Genomic DNA, 16,904 nt, shown 5'->3' with positions numbered 1-16,904 from the left:
GGGGGGGGCAACAAGACTGAAGGCTCTGAACCTCATGGTAGCCAAGCAAGCAGAGGGTGTAGAACGCCTGGAGGTGGAGGTGGAGGTGGATCTAAGGATACTGAAGGGTGAAGGAGATCTGATCTGAGAGGTACAGAGGTGCCGGGTTACAGAGTCTCAAGGTGAGGAGTGTTCAACAGGAAGCCACTGACGCTGCTGGTGGACAGGAGTAGTTCTGTGGAAGGAAGGGCTTCTGGGAATGATTTCGTAGCTGTGCTGTTCGATGTAAGAGATGGACGTAGACGATTGATATTGCCTAGACGGTAAAATGTGACTCACAGCATGAAGTACTGTCAAGATGACACTCAAACTGTGGGGACGGAGGAGAGAAGCTGTCAAGTTTGACCAAGGTGGATTTGGTATCGCTGAGGAGAAAAGTGAAGAGGGAAACTAACGATGAACACTCTTTTTCTCAGACATTTTTGCAACTCCTCCTCCAAGCTGAACAACCATACAGGTCGTTTTTTCTCAACCCTCTGATGTCTCCTGATATAGTGCCCCTATGGCGGCAGGCGTAGCGGACCTTGCTTTTCATGCTTACAATAACAAACACGTGGACTGTACATCGAGCGACGTCCCATCATCGAGCATGGTAACAATAATAACGTGGTTAACTTTGTCGAACGGTCATGGACAATAGAAACAACATAAACTGTTGCTTTCACATGGGAATCAAACACCGCTTCTGTGTTGTATTCCTCCATCCACCACCACCTTCTGCTGACGTGGACTTTGTCTCTATACTACGTCACCGCACTTTTCCCTTTGCTCCTGCCATCATTACTACGACCAGCAACAAAACGTAACTATGGGTCATTACCTGCTGCACAGACGACCTATGGGTCGCAGGTACCTACTGAAAGTTCCTTTCTCCTACACCTTTTTTTTTTTTGTCATGACTTACACTAAAAGTTTATGGTCTGGACCTACTTGTTCCTCAGTCAGCCTCTGCTGTAACATCCAGTCCAGTCAACAGGAAACTCAAGGCAGCACAATCATCCCCAAAGCTCATTTGATGGCGGCAGGCAGCCACTGGTGTGTTTCACCGCCGGATGAAACCACAGCTGGAAAACACATGAGGAAAGAAGGTGATAAGACTGATTCATTAGCATGTCCAATGCTCAGACATCAACCGTAGGGAGAATCTTAATTAAAAATGCTCCTGCTATTATAAATTTATTCCATTATTTGTTTATACAGAACCTTTATGATAAAACGGCACAAAGTGTTAAAGGAAGACAACTAAATTTTTCAGTTCTTGACGGTGTTAAATTGGATGAATTTCTTTGTCTTCTGCTTCACAGACATGAGACACAGCTTTAAGCTCTTTACCGGGAAAAAATATGGATTGTTAAAGGAATGGCAAACCCCCCCCACCCCACACACACACACACACACACACAAACTTCCCATCAATATTTCAGGCAGTGACAGTATTTCAGCGTACGAGATGGCTCTGTGGCACAGCAGAGGTGTGTGAAGCTGACACTTGGTGCATGCTGGCTTGTGGCAAGTATACGCTCGCCCACCTGTCACTCAAAGCTCGTTGTATAAAAATGACATACAGTTGTCATGGAGGAGGAAATTAGCCGTAGAAACCAAAATGCTTTTTTTGTACCAGGCTGTAAACATGGGAGTCTACTCCCACAAGTGATCAGGCACAGAGAAGGAGGGCGAGAAAGAAGAACCATTTAATGGATTGTGAAACTGAGGTAAAAACATGCATCAATTTACTTTAGTACAATCACTCCAAATGTAAAGTCCTGTTTTACTCTGAACTTCATTTATTGAGAGTAGAGTCTTAATGAGGCTCCCGACAGGCTCTACAACTGTGATGAGTAATTATAAAAAAAAAATAGTTAACATTTTACATAATGACTCTCAGTGAATAATAAGGAGTTGGTTATTTTATTTTATGTTAAATTACTCGTCTCAGCTTACTTTGTGTGGATGCATCACTTATGTATCTGGCCCCAGGACAGGAAATGTGGTCCATTAATCATGTTTAGTGGCATAATGATGCCTGATGAAGGTGTTTTGAGCCAGAATGACAATAAAAAAAAAGAAAAAAAAAGAAAAAAAATTGATTGAACTTTTTGAACATTTGTCCTCTTTGTTCTTCTCTGGACAGAAACGCATCTCGCTCCAAATAAAGAAATGTACTTGGCAGGTTAAATTAATACGACCGGGACAAGCAGACTAAACAAACCCATTAGACATTTCTGCAGCGGACAGATGTTAAACAGCCAAGTTTTTCACAATATTTTCTTTTTTTAAAAGATTTCATTTCCACTGTTGTTTATTACATGGCCTTTTTCCAAAATGAATTCACCTTCAACACTGTGGTGCTGTAACAGCCTCCTCCTGGCTGCATCCCACCTCCAGCCTCCTCAATCTCTCTCACAGTCATTCTGTGTCTTTCGCAACTACTAAGGTGGTAACTGCCTTTCAGAGAGTCTCTCCTCAAAGACAGGCAAGGTGCTGCGCTGAGTTGTGGGAGTAGTGTGAAGAATGAACAAAGAGCTGGGGAGAGAGAGAGAAGTTCAAACTGTGACTGCTCTCTGGTCAGCTGATGCGTGAAGTGAAGCTGCACTTTTATTTGTCTGGTGCATGCTGAAGCCTGACTGTGCTGAGCATGCAATCACAACATCCTGAGTTCATATAACTTTGTCCTAGAAGGTCTGTGAATGTACAAAGCTCGATAACAAGTATCTGTTGTAGGAAACGTATCAGTGGCTCTTACATGTGTTTGCTTTGTATACAAACCATCATTTAAGTGTTGCATCACCATGCACTTTTTGCTCATACGCTGCCAGTGGCATCAAGTCATTAGACTGTTTTTTTTTTTTTGTTGGTGTGTTTTTGAGACGCCAACTGGTTTTCTTCAGCTACAGTTAAAACTCAGTTTTTGATTGTAAAAGTAAAATTTTAGTGAAAGACATGAGAGATAGTAAAAGTCGTCTGTCCTTTCCTTACAGCCCAGCTGAATTTCATGTGTACTCACCTCTGTTTCTTACCTGCCTATCATTACTGCAACATATAAATATTAAGAGGAGATATCTGTAAATGTTGCTATTGCTAGATAGCTTACATTGTGAGTTCAGCAACAAACTTCATTTCTTTACTTACAGTTGTCTCCAGAGGCGGAAAGCAACACCGTTGTTAATTCTTATCTCCATCACATCCTTCCAGCTGAAATTAGCATGCCACCTAGCAACGGCCCGACAGCGACGCACTATAGCCTTCAATCTGCCCTAACCACATAACCTTGCTCAAAAGGATGTATTAGTACCTTGCGTTGTAAATGCAAAATATGTCTGAAGCTCTTGCCAATCACCACTACTTTCTCCTGGCGAGAAACCACACTTCAGCAGCAGAGAGAACTTACAAATAGCCCCTGTAATAATAATAACAATAATAATAATCACCTTGATTTATAGAGCACTTTTCTTAATGTTAAAGTGCTATACAAGAACAATGAATGGCGGCGTGGCACTACACGTCACATCTCTTAATTATGGGAGTGCAATGTGCAATAAACCAATCAGAGTGCCATCTGCCATTCCCTATAAAAGCCAGGTGTGCATGCACTTTGGTGGATTGGTATTATAACAGTGGATATTCCAGGGAGTAAGAAAGAACGCTTCCCTGCAGTGGAAACAGATCTCTGTTGGAGCAGGGGAGGTGCACCCATCAATGTAGATGAATATTATTATCTTGACAATGTTCAATTGACTTCAGACCAGGTTTTTGTTGGTCAAGGCAACAGATCACACTCAGTATTGATTCTGGAGAGTGCCGTGTTTCCTGTGTAATCCTTTGTGAACTACATGGATTCCTTTTAAGCAGTATGCATTTTCACTGTGACAGACCGGCGGTAGACCCACATGCAACACACCACAGGTGATGATACAGGCAGGAATCGATAGCTATAAACGGCACGGGCAAAAACTCAACATTTCTCCACTGGGAAACGGCAGTATACAGTGACTCACTTTCAAAGCGCTGCAGCAGTACAACGACCAACAGCCACAGACAGAAACCAAAAAAAAAAAAAAAAACACAGGGCAAAGTCTCAAGGTCGGGTTCAGAAGACTGGGTTGTTTACCAGAGAACAGGCGATGAAGGAGAATCAAAGACAGGCTGAGTCTGCGACAGGCGAGCCAAATGGGTAAAAGTCTTACATGGGAAACAACCAAGAACAACCTGGCAGTGAGTGTGTGGAGAACTGGAGACTAAATAATGGCAGAGGCAATGGGAATCAGGTGTGTGTGATTATCCTGATTGCAGTGGAGCAGAGTGGAGCGGGGGGCGTGGCAGAGTCAATGAATGAAGTGAACCAGGACGTGCAGGCTGTGCCATTCATAAATCTCTTTGCTTCATGTTACAAAGTGAATTTGCAAACACGTCTGCCATTTTTACATGATTGACATTTCCCAGTAAGCAGCTCACAGACCGAGTTGAATCTGGTTGAAATGTAAGTTGTTGTTTTTTTTCCCAGACGCCTTTGTTACATGAACTGTTATTTGAACAGAATTGTATGTATTAAAATACATGCTTCACACTGAAATATAGTTGTGTAAATGGTATTTAAACGACTGTCATGTGTTAACCTAAAAATTCAGTAAACTTTCACTTTTTTCTTCTCACTTGTCAGTTTCAATCTGAAAGTCTTGATGCTTTTTTACCTGCAAATCGCCAAATCAGTACATCAGTAGCTGGTGGTGTGTGTGTGTGTGTGTGTGTGTGTGTGTGTGTGTGTGTGTGCAACCTTGTCTCCCCTCGCCTCTTCTCCCTCCAGGCCGTCGCAGTAAATAGAAGTGTTGCGTTTTAGTTTTAGTCATCTTGCCTGATGAATTTCACAAAATTCTGCTGCGTGTTAGGAAACAGACTCATCTGCACCGTCAGTCTGAGTCGCGTTCAGCTCGGCTGATTTGCTGTGACAGGTAACTGTTGTAGCCAAAGCCAAAACTTGATCTGTTATTCAACTTTTAGAATAAATGGGTTTTGGTTTTTGATAATTGCTGTTCAGCTGCCACTTCTGGCTAACGGTTTTTGCGTGTCTGCGTGTATGTTTCTCTGTGTGTGTGTGTGTGTGTGTGTGTTTGCTTGCTGTCTTGATGACAGCCAGCCTCGCCCCGTGCCAGAGGATAAAGGGCCGCAGTCTGTCTGGGAGGATTTCAGTGAGTGATGAGCTGGAGAGGAGTCTGTCCACTGGGAACTATTTCAAAAGCTGTTGATCTCATTATTGGCAAGAAAACTGGAAAGAAAGACTCACCTGAGTGTTTTCTGATCTGACACCTCTATCATTAAATTCTAGTTCAGGTAACTAAAACTGTAAGGAAAAGACTGTGGTCAAACCTGAATTTAGTGTTGGTCGTAAACAGGATACAAACTGATAGGTAAGAAGAAATGGCCGAACAGGAATGCCAAAGATGTGTTTGGAAACTGATTTGCCATTAAACATCTTGTCCATCAGTAAGGACCGACAGGATTAGGCCAGGAACACAGCACTGGAAGCGCGGTGTGAGCGTGGTGGCCACGGAGCGTGTTGATTTTCATATCATTCATTGTGTCCATGTTAACATGTTAGAGTGGACACACTGGCTGAGTGAGACACGTCTCTAGTGTTGTGTGATCTTATAGATCCGGTCTCTCGTGTGTCCCATCACAAATAGACAGAGAAAAGACCTGTTGATGTCGTACTGACATCATGCAAGTCACATGATGCAAAACTGACACCTTCCACTGTAGTTTTCTCTGTCTAGGCTGAATGTGAATATGACACAGACATGAAAAACCAGTGATATATATTTTAACCAGTTTAGTAGCTGCATGTGGAGACAGTGGCACTTTACTGATGTTTGCTGTTAAAAAAAAAATCAGAAATTAATTTATAATGACAAGAAATCCAACATTGGAGTGGCCTGCAAACTCTATATAAGAGACAGAGCTGCAGCAGCACTGCAGCAGAGACGCAGCCGGTGTGAATACACATGCATGCTTCTTCGCAGCAACTCAGCGACGTCTGCCGCCCACTCATGCAATGCATCTAGTGTGTTCCCGACATTATTTTCTAACTGTTTAAAATTGATTTTCTATCATCTGCGTCAGAACAAACTGTAACCCAACACTGAGGTTCAATTGTGTCAACTTAACAATGGCTTTTTTTTTTTTACCGATTCAGCACAGATAGAGTATATTAGTATTTTCCACAGCCGTCCACGCCTTCTTCAGAAACCTGTGGGTGATGTCACAACTACATCCATCTTTATTTACAGTCTATGGTCTGCACCCATCTGCTTGAACTCAATCATACAGGCTTATGCTCCTTCTTGACCACTGTGTTCCTCCAAGGAATGTCGTCTGGCATTACCATCCCTGCACATAAGACAATAGTGGTTCTTCGATGGTGGAACAAGCTGCTGAATGTTATCAGAGCAGGTGCATCCCTCTCTATTAATATTTACATTTACTCATATAGCAGACGCTCTTATACAAAGCAACTTACAAGTGAGGGACATCACTAAAGCTTCCGTGCAGTGGGACCAACAGCTGGGCGTTGTAGTGGGTCAGGTAAACCCTGATTTTTCTGATGTTGCATCTTCCAAAGTGGCACGACCGGAAACCGGGTGCAACATGGTCAGAGAAGGATAGCTGGTCATCAAACATGACACCCAGGTTTGTTGCAACCTTGGTTGGGTCAGAAATGAAGATGTTGATTTTGATGTTGACATCGTGATAAAGAGAGTGATTGGCTGGGATGATTCTGAGTTCAGTCTTAGAGATTTGAAGGTGGCGTTCCTTCATCCATGTGAATATGTTAGAGAGCAAGGCCGAGATCTGCTCAGAGACAGCGGGTCATCTGGTGGGAACGACAGGTATAGTTGGGTGTCATCTGCATAGCAGTGATATGTGAAGCCGTGCGAGCAGATAATTGGACCCAAGGAGGTAGTGTATGTTGCACCTCTCTATCTTCAAGACTTATTACTTCTCCTTACATCAAGGTCCCCTACTTCACTGAAGCTTTAGTGGTGTCCCTCCCTCGTCAGTTTCTTTGGATAAAAGCGTCAACAAACAAAGCTACTACAGCAAAGATTCAGACTTTACATTTTTCTAAGCATTAAACTTTGTGGAAAAACTCAAACATGTCGTTTCTGGTCTTGTACCATGTACCAACAACGCTGATATAACCAGACTACACTGTTTACACAAGTCCATGATTAATACCTAAATGAGATGACAGGCTCATCTGTCCACACACACACACAGATGGATGCACACACTCGGCAGTGGAACACATACACTGGACCGTACATGTGGAGTGATCACGGGCAGCTGCGGCAGCTTAAAGTTATGCAAACTCGTAGTAACACACTCGCACGTAGTAACACACTCACACATACACGCTGTGACATTAATATTCAAAAATGTGGAGGATGGTTTGTTGTTGGTTCAGTGTTGTTTAGAAGGGTCTCAGTGTTTCCTCTGCAAGATTTATGTGGCTCACACAATTCATTCATCTGCTCCTTCTGGTTTAATACACACACTCAAACACACATAAAGGCAGAGAGGCAGCGAGCGTTGGCTGGTTGGTTTAAGCAGCTTATCTTGACCCTGTATTCATCTGTCAGTCATAACCTTGACTTTCCTCTGTGTATCAGCTTGAAATATCTCTCTTCCTTTGAGAATCATACAAACAGAACACAGACAGACAAATGAAAGAATAAATCTACAATAAATAAAAGTATCATTTATTATATATAAAGGTTAAAAAGCAGATATGAAGTTTTTCTGGGAAGGGAGGGAGCCTCCTTTGATTGCAGCCACTTGTGCATGTTGTGCTGCTCTGAAGGAGTGCTGTAGTTGTTTAGTTGAAGGGCTTTCTTCTGCATCCTGATGAGGGGATCAAGTCTGATTAAGATGCTCCTTGTTCCGCTGGCATAGGTTTATAGAGTTTGCAGATTTTTTTCTTTATTCTCCTCTCGAAGCCAACAGCAAAAGCTCACAGCTTACTGCACATATAGCAGCTGGGGCTGAACCGTAATTTTACTTTAATAACAGTGTTTCACGTTGGGACTAATCGCTCTGTGTGGTACCGTTAATGAGGTTGGGAGAAGGTTTCAGCACACACAGGAACACACATAGTAAAAATCCCAGGTTCCCACAGATGTTTGGGCAGGAAAAGAGCTGACACTGGCAAAAATTCACCAAAACCTTAACTGGTCCATACAGTTCTGTCTGTTTGGATGTTGTCATTATAATAGGATTTTGAATATTGTCTGGGATTTGTTGTTACCTTGTAAATAGTCTGACTCACTGGATGTAGGCCTTAGGTATAAGCCTGCCATTGGGCGATGTTCTCCTCCCTTTCCCATTCCACCGTTTTCAAAAGCCCTTTAACTACAATGTGTAGTCACACAGTGGATACACATCTGCTGTTTTTTGAAGTGTTTTTTTTTTTTTAAGGGAATTTGCCATTTTAATGTTTACATTGCAAATGGACTCAAAGCAGTTATTGCAGTATTAATGCACTTTCTATTTAACATGACCAACTGTTTTGACACGCATTACATGTAATGTGCGTTGTTAACGTACCCAGGTGAGCAGGTACACACAGCTTCTTCTGGCGCATCTGACATGCAGCTCTGCTTTTGTCCAGCTCTTCACTGTCTTCATAGTTTTTAAATCTGAAATGCAGCCACACATCTGTCTTTAGACTCGCCACCGACTGTCATGGTTTTATCTCACGCTCACGGCTGAGTTGCGGCTCGTTTCAAAGGTTGGCACCGGCAGCTCTACACCTACAGTCACCTGACGGGATCTCGTTGTGACAGCATCTCATCACATCCACAGCAGAGTGTAAAAGACAAATATTAAAAGATCGATCTTGGGTTTTAATGAATCGATATCGGATTATTCAAACGAAGATCGAGTTTAATCGGAGAATCGATTTTCTTCAACCCAGCCCTAGTTTCGTGTGTCAGATCTTTCTGAAAGCAAAACAGCCTCTAAAATGTTGTGACGATATTTTAAGGTCAGTGTGGAAACCTGGCCGAGCGCCGCCTGAACATTTACAGTAAACTCTTTTCTTTTCTTCTACTTCCATCGCAGGTTGACAGCCGCCATCCCACCTGTAACTTCATGCTGGAGGTGGAGAGAGACCAGGTGGAGTGTCTGCGGCGGCTGAGGGAGGAGGAGGAGGAGGCTGCCAGCAGCCTTAAAGGTCACAATCACTCACAAACAATTACAGTCACAATCGACACTTTCCTTAGAGAAAGAGAGAAAGACATTTTAAAACTTTGTGGAGCTGAACTGGATCTTAAAACATATAGATATATTAAAGTTCATAAATGCAGTATATTCATACCTCTGTCATGTGAGGATATGAGCAGTTTAATCCTGTGTTTTATATTCTGTTCAGCTGTGTTTCTCTACACAAAATGAAAAACCAACAATTGAAACCCGTGTGATGTGGCTGGGAAAAGGATTTCATCTCAATCAAACCTGGACTAAATCTGGATCTGAGACGCACCTGGTCTGACCTCCAGAGATGACTGGACAGATTAAACCTCATTTTGAAATATCAGATTATTTCTCTGCCTGACTGACTTCAGACGAAACTAATATTAAACACACACAATCTGCAGTCTTAGAAATCTGCCGCTCTTTGTTCTTGAAACAAAAGCATTATGCAGGTTGCCAGCTCGTGTATAAAATGACATACACTGAATCATTTCATATTTATTTTCAATATGCTGGACCACAGATGAACTGAATAATGCAGGTTAGAAAAACAGTAAATATTTTAGCACTTGTTTGTTAAAATATAAGGGGAGACTATGAAAGTACTAAGGGAATGATGATCAGACACGGCTGATTGAGGAACACAGCTTGATATTAAAAACAACTGATGATGCTACGTGACTTATTATGACTGATAAAGTCCAGACACCTACCTCGCCTCCTGATTGGGTCTTATCAATCAGTGGTGAATGCAACATGGATAGCAACCAAAGGTAACACCGCCCATTTGTTAAATGACCTGGAACACAATCACATTGCTGAATCTGAAGAGTGCATGATGTGTGCTTTCATTAATCATTAACAGATAAAAGTTTGAAATAATCAAGATGCTGAAGTCTTATCACTCAGCCCTAATTCTGCCATACCAACCACCATGACCATGTATAGACAGCCTGATGGACAGTCAGACTCCTGATTGTATCCAAATGCACACATTATCATTTCTCTCTGCAGCAGCTACATGTTGGATGTTCATTGAAACACACAAAAGTACACAAGACAAACCACAATGATTATTCTCTCCCCAACAAACTTTGTTAGTTTGTTTTCCAAAATATAATAGTCCATGAATAGCTCCTAACTGTTTCTGGAAAAAAAAATAAGAAAGAAAAGTGCTGACAACCGTGGTTTAGCTGCAACCAAACCTGGCAACCTAAACGATACAACAGACTTCAGGAAGCTGCAGAGTCACAGCTTTGAGACTGTAAAAGCACACATTTTTACATTTCTGTAAAGATAAAACATGAGACATACAACTTTAAAAGTGCTGATAGGTGTTTTTTGTGTTTTGTTTGTTTGTTTGTTTTTTTTTTCAACTTTGGACAGACCCAGGCCAGCTGTTTCCCTCTGCTTCCAATTTATGTGCTAAGCTTGACTAAACACGTTCTTACTCACCCACCTCTGCAGACATGACATGAGACTGATATCGATCCAAAGCAAAGGAATAGGCATATTTCCTAAAATATTGAACTTTCCCATGAAGGAGCAGATCTGTTTAAACTGCCTCTGTCCACAAGTTCTTACACTTATGAGGCAAAAATAATGAGGCGTATATATGGAACAATAGCAGAAATGTACTCACCCACGTGTAGTTATGAAGTCATTAGCATGCTTAACTCTGTGCTTCAGAGAAGTAAAAATAAATAATAAATAGAGGTTTTAAACTGAGACTAAGCTCTCTGGCTCTGATCTGCTTGAAACAGTGTGACTTCAGATCATTCTTCACCCGACTGCCACAGTCAGGAATGTAAGCAGTGCCAGCAGTGTTTATACGCTCCGACCTCAGCTCAGAGATAATGAACGCAGAGAGTGTGAACCTGGTGATGTACTGTTATGTTCCATACATGGTGCGAGCATGTATATCTAGCAGACCACAGCAAAACGTCCTTTTCCAAGCGCACCGTGATTTAAAGTGTTTCAATAAATGTCATATAAATACCATCAGTCTAGTTATTTCAGCATTAAATAAGACTGTTGTGTAGGATTTAACTGCACAATAAATATTTATTTAAGATGTGGTTTTGAAATACAGCTTCATCCATTTAGCATTGCATCAGGCATATCTTTACCTCTACCAAGCAGTGATTCTGGCTCCTCCTCCCCCACCTCCAACATGTCTCCCCCTGAGCCTTGACTAGCTTATTAGCAGCTTAGCAGGTTGGAGAAAGTGTCTGAATCTTCTAAGTTGTTGTCTGTTGTCATCTGTTTCAGTATTGTTCCCCTCGCTCAGGTCGTCGGCCATTGACTTTTTTGTGAACTAAAACCGCCGGAGAAACAAACGAAATACATTTCCCATGGTCGACCTGATATGAATTTCAGCAAATCACAATGCATTTCATCGATCACACGTCTTAAAAACAATGTAATCTATACTATGCGTGTACATTGCACCCAGTCTTGAAGGGACAGACGCGTATGTTGGATCTGATGTTCGTGGTTAATATTAAGTTAATACTACAAATCTATCGGATATCAAAGCTTAAGTAGTGACTGGATGGTGTACTTCACAAAGTAGATTTAAATGAGAGAAGAGACGTGGGGTCAGTCCTATGTTCCCACATTTCTTAGAACTTTTTTTTCACAGAAATTTTTGAAAATTAGGGTTAGGGTTAGGGCTGTGGGAACATAGACACGCTCCCAGAGATGTGAGGTAGTTCGGAAGCTCCAAGAGTCGTACTTTATAAATGAATAGAATGAGATGTTTCTTCATGACTGTAGATAGGTCCAACCCAAAGTGTGTTGCGCAACAATGGACTGGGTTAAAGGGCTGAGATGGTGATGGGGCAGCATGACAATACAGAATATCTCCATAGTCAAGGTGATCAGTGTATCACCTACTGTCCCTGATTAATTCCTGGCATGAAGTGAACTCCACAGATGAATAGTCATGACTCTATCAGCGTCTCAGAGAAAGGTCACTGTTTTCCAAAACAGATGTTGAGAAGTTTGAAGGGAAACTTTCACACGTTGTGGTGCAGATGAAATGTGCTGCTGCTTTTTCCTCAGAGGAAAGGCTCATTTCTGATGTAACCCCCTGCGTGCATAATTATCCCAGCACAACTATACTGTAGGTCTTAATACAAGATCCAATTAGTCTGAGTTTGAACTGAGAAAGTTGAGCTAACTTTTCTTTTGCCTCTTTAAAGTTTCATACATATCTACCTCTGAAACGTAGTGTACGCTAAGTTTACATGTTTAATGCACACTTCCTGGTCTTATGTTCAAAGTAAAAGGCCCATGAAAAACAAATTCATTCTACTATCCTTTTTATCTGCAGCAAACTAAAACGCAAAACTTCCTTAACAAGCCAGACTTTCCCCTCCACTGATGTGAGCTCTGGATACTGTGAGTGCCCCCCCCCCCTCCTCCCGCTGTGATAATTGAAGCTCGATGACACAAAGTAGAGAAAAAAATAACGTGGCACAAATCCTCTTCACGGGGGGGAAAACTGTGCTGGTAAGAGCGTTCTGAGAGCGAGTTGTTTCCTGGAGCGAATGAAGCCCTCAGGACTTCATCTGCTTTGCTCGATTCGACAGGAAACATGGCTCAGGTTTAGATTTCAGTTAATTTCAGTTAATACTCTTAGGTCTGAATGTACGAAAGCTACAACATGGAGCTTTTGTTCCAGTTTTGTTATGTGTAGACATCATCTCTAAGTACAGCATCAAAGTCATGATCCCCAACTGGCTTCTCACCACTGACTTACTGGGTGTGTGCAGCAAAACCTTAGGATGTCGCTTTGAAGTAAAGAGACTGTCCTAAAAAACGAGCCCATAGGTCGTCTGTGCAGCAGGTTATTATGACCCATAGTTACGCTTTGTTGCTGGGCGACATCTAGTGGTCGTAGTAATTATGGCAGGAGCAAAGAAAAAAGTGCGATGACGTAGTATAAAGAGAGACAAAGTCCACGTCAGGAGGAGGTGGTGGTGGATGGAGGAATACGACACAGGAGAGCGGTGTTCAAAACACAAGTGGAACAATTAAAAGTTAACGTGCACTCCGCTTCAGCAAATGCAGCGATTAATGTCATTAGCTACACCTGTGATTGACGGACAAAAATGAAGACTGCAAGCCCATAAGTCATCTGTGCAGCAGATTATTATGATCCATTGTTACGTTTTGTTGCTAGGTGACATCTAGTGGTCATGATAATTATAACAGCAAAGTGATGCAGCATAAAGAGAGACAAAGTCCACGTCAGGAGGAGGTGGTGGTGGATTGAAGAATACGACACAGGAGAGCGGTGTCCGATTCCCATGTGAAAGTAGCAGTTTATGTTGTTTCTATTATCCAACCACATAGTTATTACTGTAACCATGACAACAAAGATCGTCTAATGTTGAGGAAGTACTTATGTTCACAAAAATCACGATCTTTTCCTAAACCTAAGCAAGCCTGTTATTATAGTAACCATGGCAGCGAAGGTAGGTATGCTGCTTTCGGTATAGTCCATGTGTTTATTATTGTAACCATGACAACCGAGGTCTGGTACAAGTGCTGCTATAGGGGCGCTATTTCTGGAGACATTCCCATGGGTCATATCAGAAGGTTGAAAAAACAACCTTGGCTGGAGGAGATGTTGGACGTGATGACTGTTGATGCAGGGAAGTAAAAGGTCTGCCGTTGAAGGTTAATGGAATCCTGTTGTACAGTTCATATAAAAGAGTCAGTCTGTTTAAGTAACTGCATTGAATAAAGGGTCCCTGCTCAGTCAGCCTTCACTTTGTAGTGAATAAAGAATAAAAAAAGACCATAAAGCAGAGACAGGGGATTTACCCCCAGATGTGTGCTGCTGTGCATTTGGTGCGTTGTCGGTTAAAGGCGGCGTTGATGCCTCAGTATTTCTGTGAAAGCGCACAGAGAAAAGATGGATCACTTAGCGGGTAGACGGACGTTTCCTCATGCTCCGGTGAGCTCAGATTCCATTTTTTACCCCAAAGACATCTGTTCTCTCGTCTCGTCCTCTCTTGACCTCTCTGTATCTCTGTAATCTCTTCTCTTTCACTGCTCCCTTTTTCTTTACCTCTGCACTTTCACTCCTCCTTTTCAAGCTACCTTTTCTTCTTTATTTTCCTGTCTTCTTAGCAAATCTTTAATACTCCTTTTCTTAGGTTTTCCTTAATGTCCTTCTTGCACTGACTTCTCCTCTCTATCTAGTCTCCTAATAAAAGTCTTTTCACTGATGGACTGTAATGGAGCATTTTCACTGTCCAGGCCATTTACAGTATAAGCTCCGGTTCCTACATTAGAGAAACAATATGAGACCAATTGTCAGGTCAAAGGTCAGAGAGCAGAGTCCTAGAAAGAGACAAGGCTGGATTATGAACCGGGCAAATAGGGGCAACAATCTGGGGGCCAACCCCTCAGGGGCCCCAAAGGGTGTGTTTCTCACATTTAGAAGTCTCCCAAAATGGAAATATTCTGATAAAATACCGGAAGTCCTAACATCCACTTTAGAACAGAACTTAAATGAATCCAGTGTTTGAACCTTATTAATGTATTTTACAAATACTGAATCCACCGTGTGACTCAGATCACATCTACACTAAACTGGCTGAGTTTCAGCAGTTTCAGCTTTCATATAGTTTTTCAAGGTACTTGGCAGTATGTATGGGCCCATTGTTGAATTGAATTAATTTAGTGAAAATCAGACACAGCAAAACATGAAATCAAATATTGAAGAAAAGTGTTCAAAGGGTTAAAGCAGAGTGAGTGATCGTGGACAGCAGGAGGCAACAGGATGGAGGTTTTATGGATTGATCCCACTGTGTCTGTGCTACCATCTGATTCTGGCTGCGATGCACAGTTTTGTTGTTCGGAGGAAGATGATGACATCCTCCTGTTCTTTTTCACGTCGTTTCGGTGCTTCAGTGTGGATGAGGATCTGTGCAGAACCTGAATTGACAATATGAGAGGAGACATTGATGATTAGTTCAGGTGCAGGTGCAGGCGCTCGGGTTTCTGCCTCTCACACCTCAGAGTCACAGGTTTAATCTCTGCATCTGTGAACAGTCGCCTTCCCTGACGAGACAACAATACTTTCAGTTTCACAAGTCACTCCCGATGATGATGTTGTCAACTGAAACCACCTGAAATATGAGATTAAAGAATAAAACATTTCAAGGAGCCAAGTGAAAAAAAAAGGCCAGAAAAAAACAGATGAATACATCACGCTGGTTTGTTTAGCTTCTCATGTCCTCTGGCTGTGTTCTTTTCTTTCTTTTTTTTTTTTTTTTTAACTTGACACTAATAGGTTTCTTTTTATAGCATGTTTTCTCTCTTCACACTCTGATGCCCTGGTAGTTTGCTGGCTGCATGTCTTTTGCAGGGATGTCGGGGAGGAGGGCTACACTTCACCGAGCACACTGTCTCAATTCATCTATCGCTAAAAAGCCCTGTTGACTTTTCAGTTTGCCATCAGCACTTTCACACCCATTAAGGCTCATGCTGAAGAGCTGGAGGAGCTATTTTTGGTAGGCGGCGTGTTTGTTTTGTTTATGGAGGTTGTGGGGGGGGGTGTTTGTTTTCATTCACTCTGTGTGCCGTATGCATGTCTCCTGTGCATTTTAGGAAAGACGGTGTTCAGAAATGCCAAAATCCAAGAAAATGCTCCATGAGGAGTATAAGTTTCTTTGTGGTCCTATTGTGCTGTATGTGTTTGTTGTAAATAAGCTGTTTATGCTGAGATAAAGCAGCTCAGAGGGGCGTTACTGAATAGAAATACACCATAATATTCTCTGGACAGATGTTAATGTTAACAGCACACAATATTTTCAAAGTGATATTTTGGGGTTTCTCAGTTTACCTCACATTGAGTTCTCATCCCTTGTTCTCAGAGTCACAACGCAGCCACGTCTGAACGAACAAACATTGTCCAAACATTTACAACATCAAGTTAATGGAGATAAATCACACAGTATGGTTGAAAGAGCTCCTGGACCATTAACACTGACAAAGCTTTTAGTTTAGACTCAGTTCAGACCATTTTTGTTTTTTAATAATTAATTCATATATGATATACACAGAATAATACAGAATAAAGCAGTCTAGACAATTTTCTGCCATTTTTGGTGTTAATCTGAAAACAAATTCACAAGTACAGATAGCAGCTTTACGTTACACCCAAGTATTTCAGTCAGGGAGGAGGTACGGTTTCGCAAATGCTACACTTTAAATGTTTTTGAAAATTAGTTTTACAGTAAATGGTTCATGCTTTCGGTATGAAAAATGTTCTATTAGCATCCTGCCTAGTGTCATCTGTGTTCACATACACAGTATTTAATACAGCTGAGTTCATAATAAAGCTGTTCTCATTTACATTTTCATTTCTGTTGTCAGACGACAGAACAAGTTTGAAGTAGTGATTGACATGTGGCCCATCAGGCTCCCCGGTGGCTCACCTGGTAGAGCGCACAACGCTTAGGATCAATCCTTTACCGGGTTCAAATCCAGCTCAGGCCTCCTGCTGCATGTCATTCCCTCTCTCTCTCTCTCGCCCCCAACTTGAGACTCACTGTGATTCACTGACCCTATCACATTGAAGGCAACAAATCGCCCCC

The 16,904-nt window shown here is 41.9% G+C and overlaps 1 protein-coding gene across 1 annotated transcript in view; it reads left to right on the top strand.

Annotated features, from left to right (window-relative positions):
* Positions 1-34: 34 nt before the first annotated feature.
* LOC111644864 (vasoactive intestinal polypeptide receptor 2) overlaps positions 35-16,904 on the top strand; it is a 49,931-nt gene continuing 33,061 nt past the window's right edge. Inside the window, exons 1-3 of the mRNA XM_023393822.2 lie at positions 35-107; positions 552-631; positions 9,154-9,265. Of these exons, the coding sequence (XP_023249590.1) occupies positions 35-107; positions 552-631; positions 9,154-9,265 (265 nt within the window). The remainder of the gene's footprint in view (positions 108-551; positions 632-9,153; positions 9,266-16,904) is intronic.

The sequence above is a fragment of the Seriola lalandi genome, unplaced genomic scaffold, assembly GCF_002814215.2.
Source record: "Seriola lalandi dorsalis isolate HSWRI2012SDOR001 ecotype SW California unplaced genomic scaffold, Sedor1 jcf7180002054944, whole genome shotgun sequence".
In the NCBI taxonomy this organism is placed as follows: domain Eukaryota; kingdom Metazoa; phylum Chordata; class Actinopteri; order Carangiformes; family Carangidae; genus Seriola; species Seriola lalandi.
This window is presented reverse-complemented; position numbering and strand designations above follow the sequence as displayed.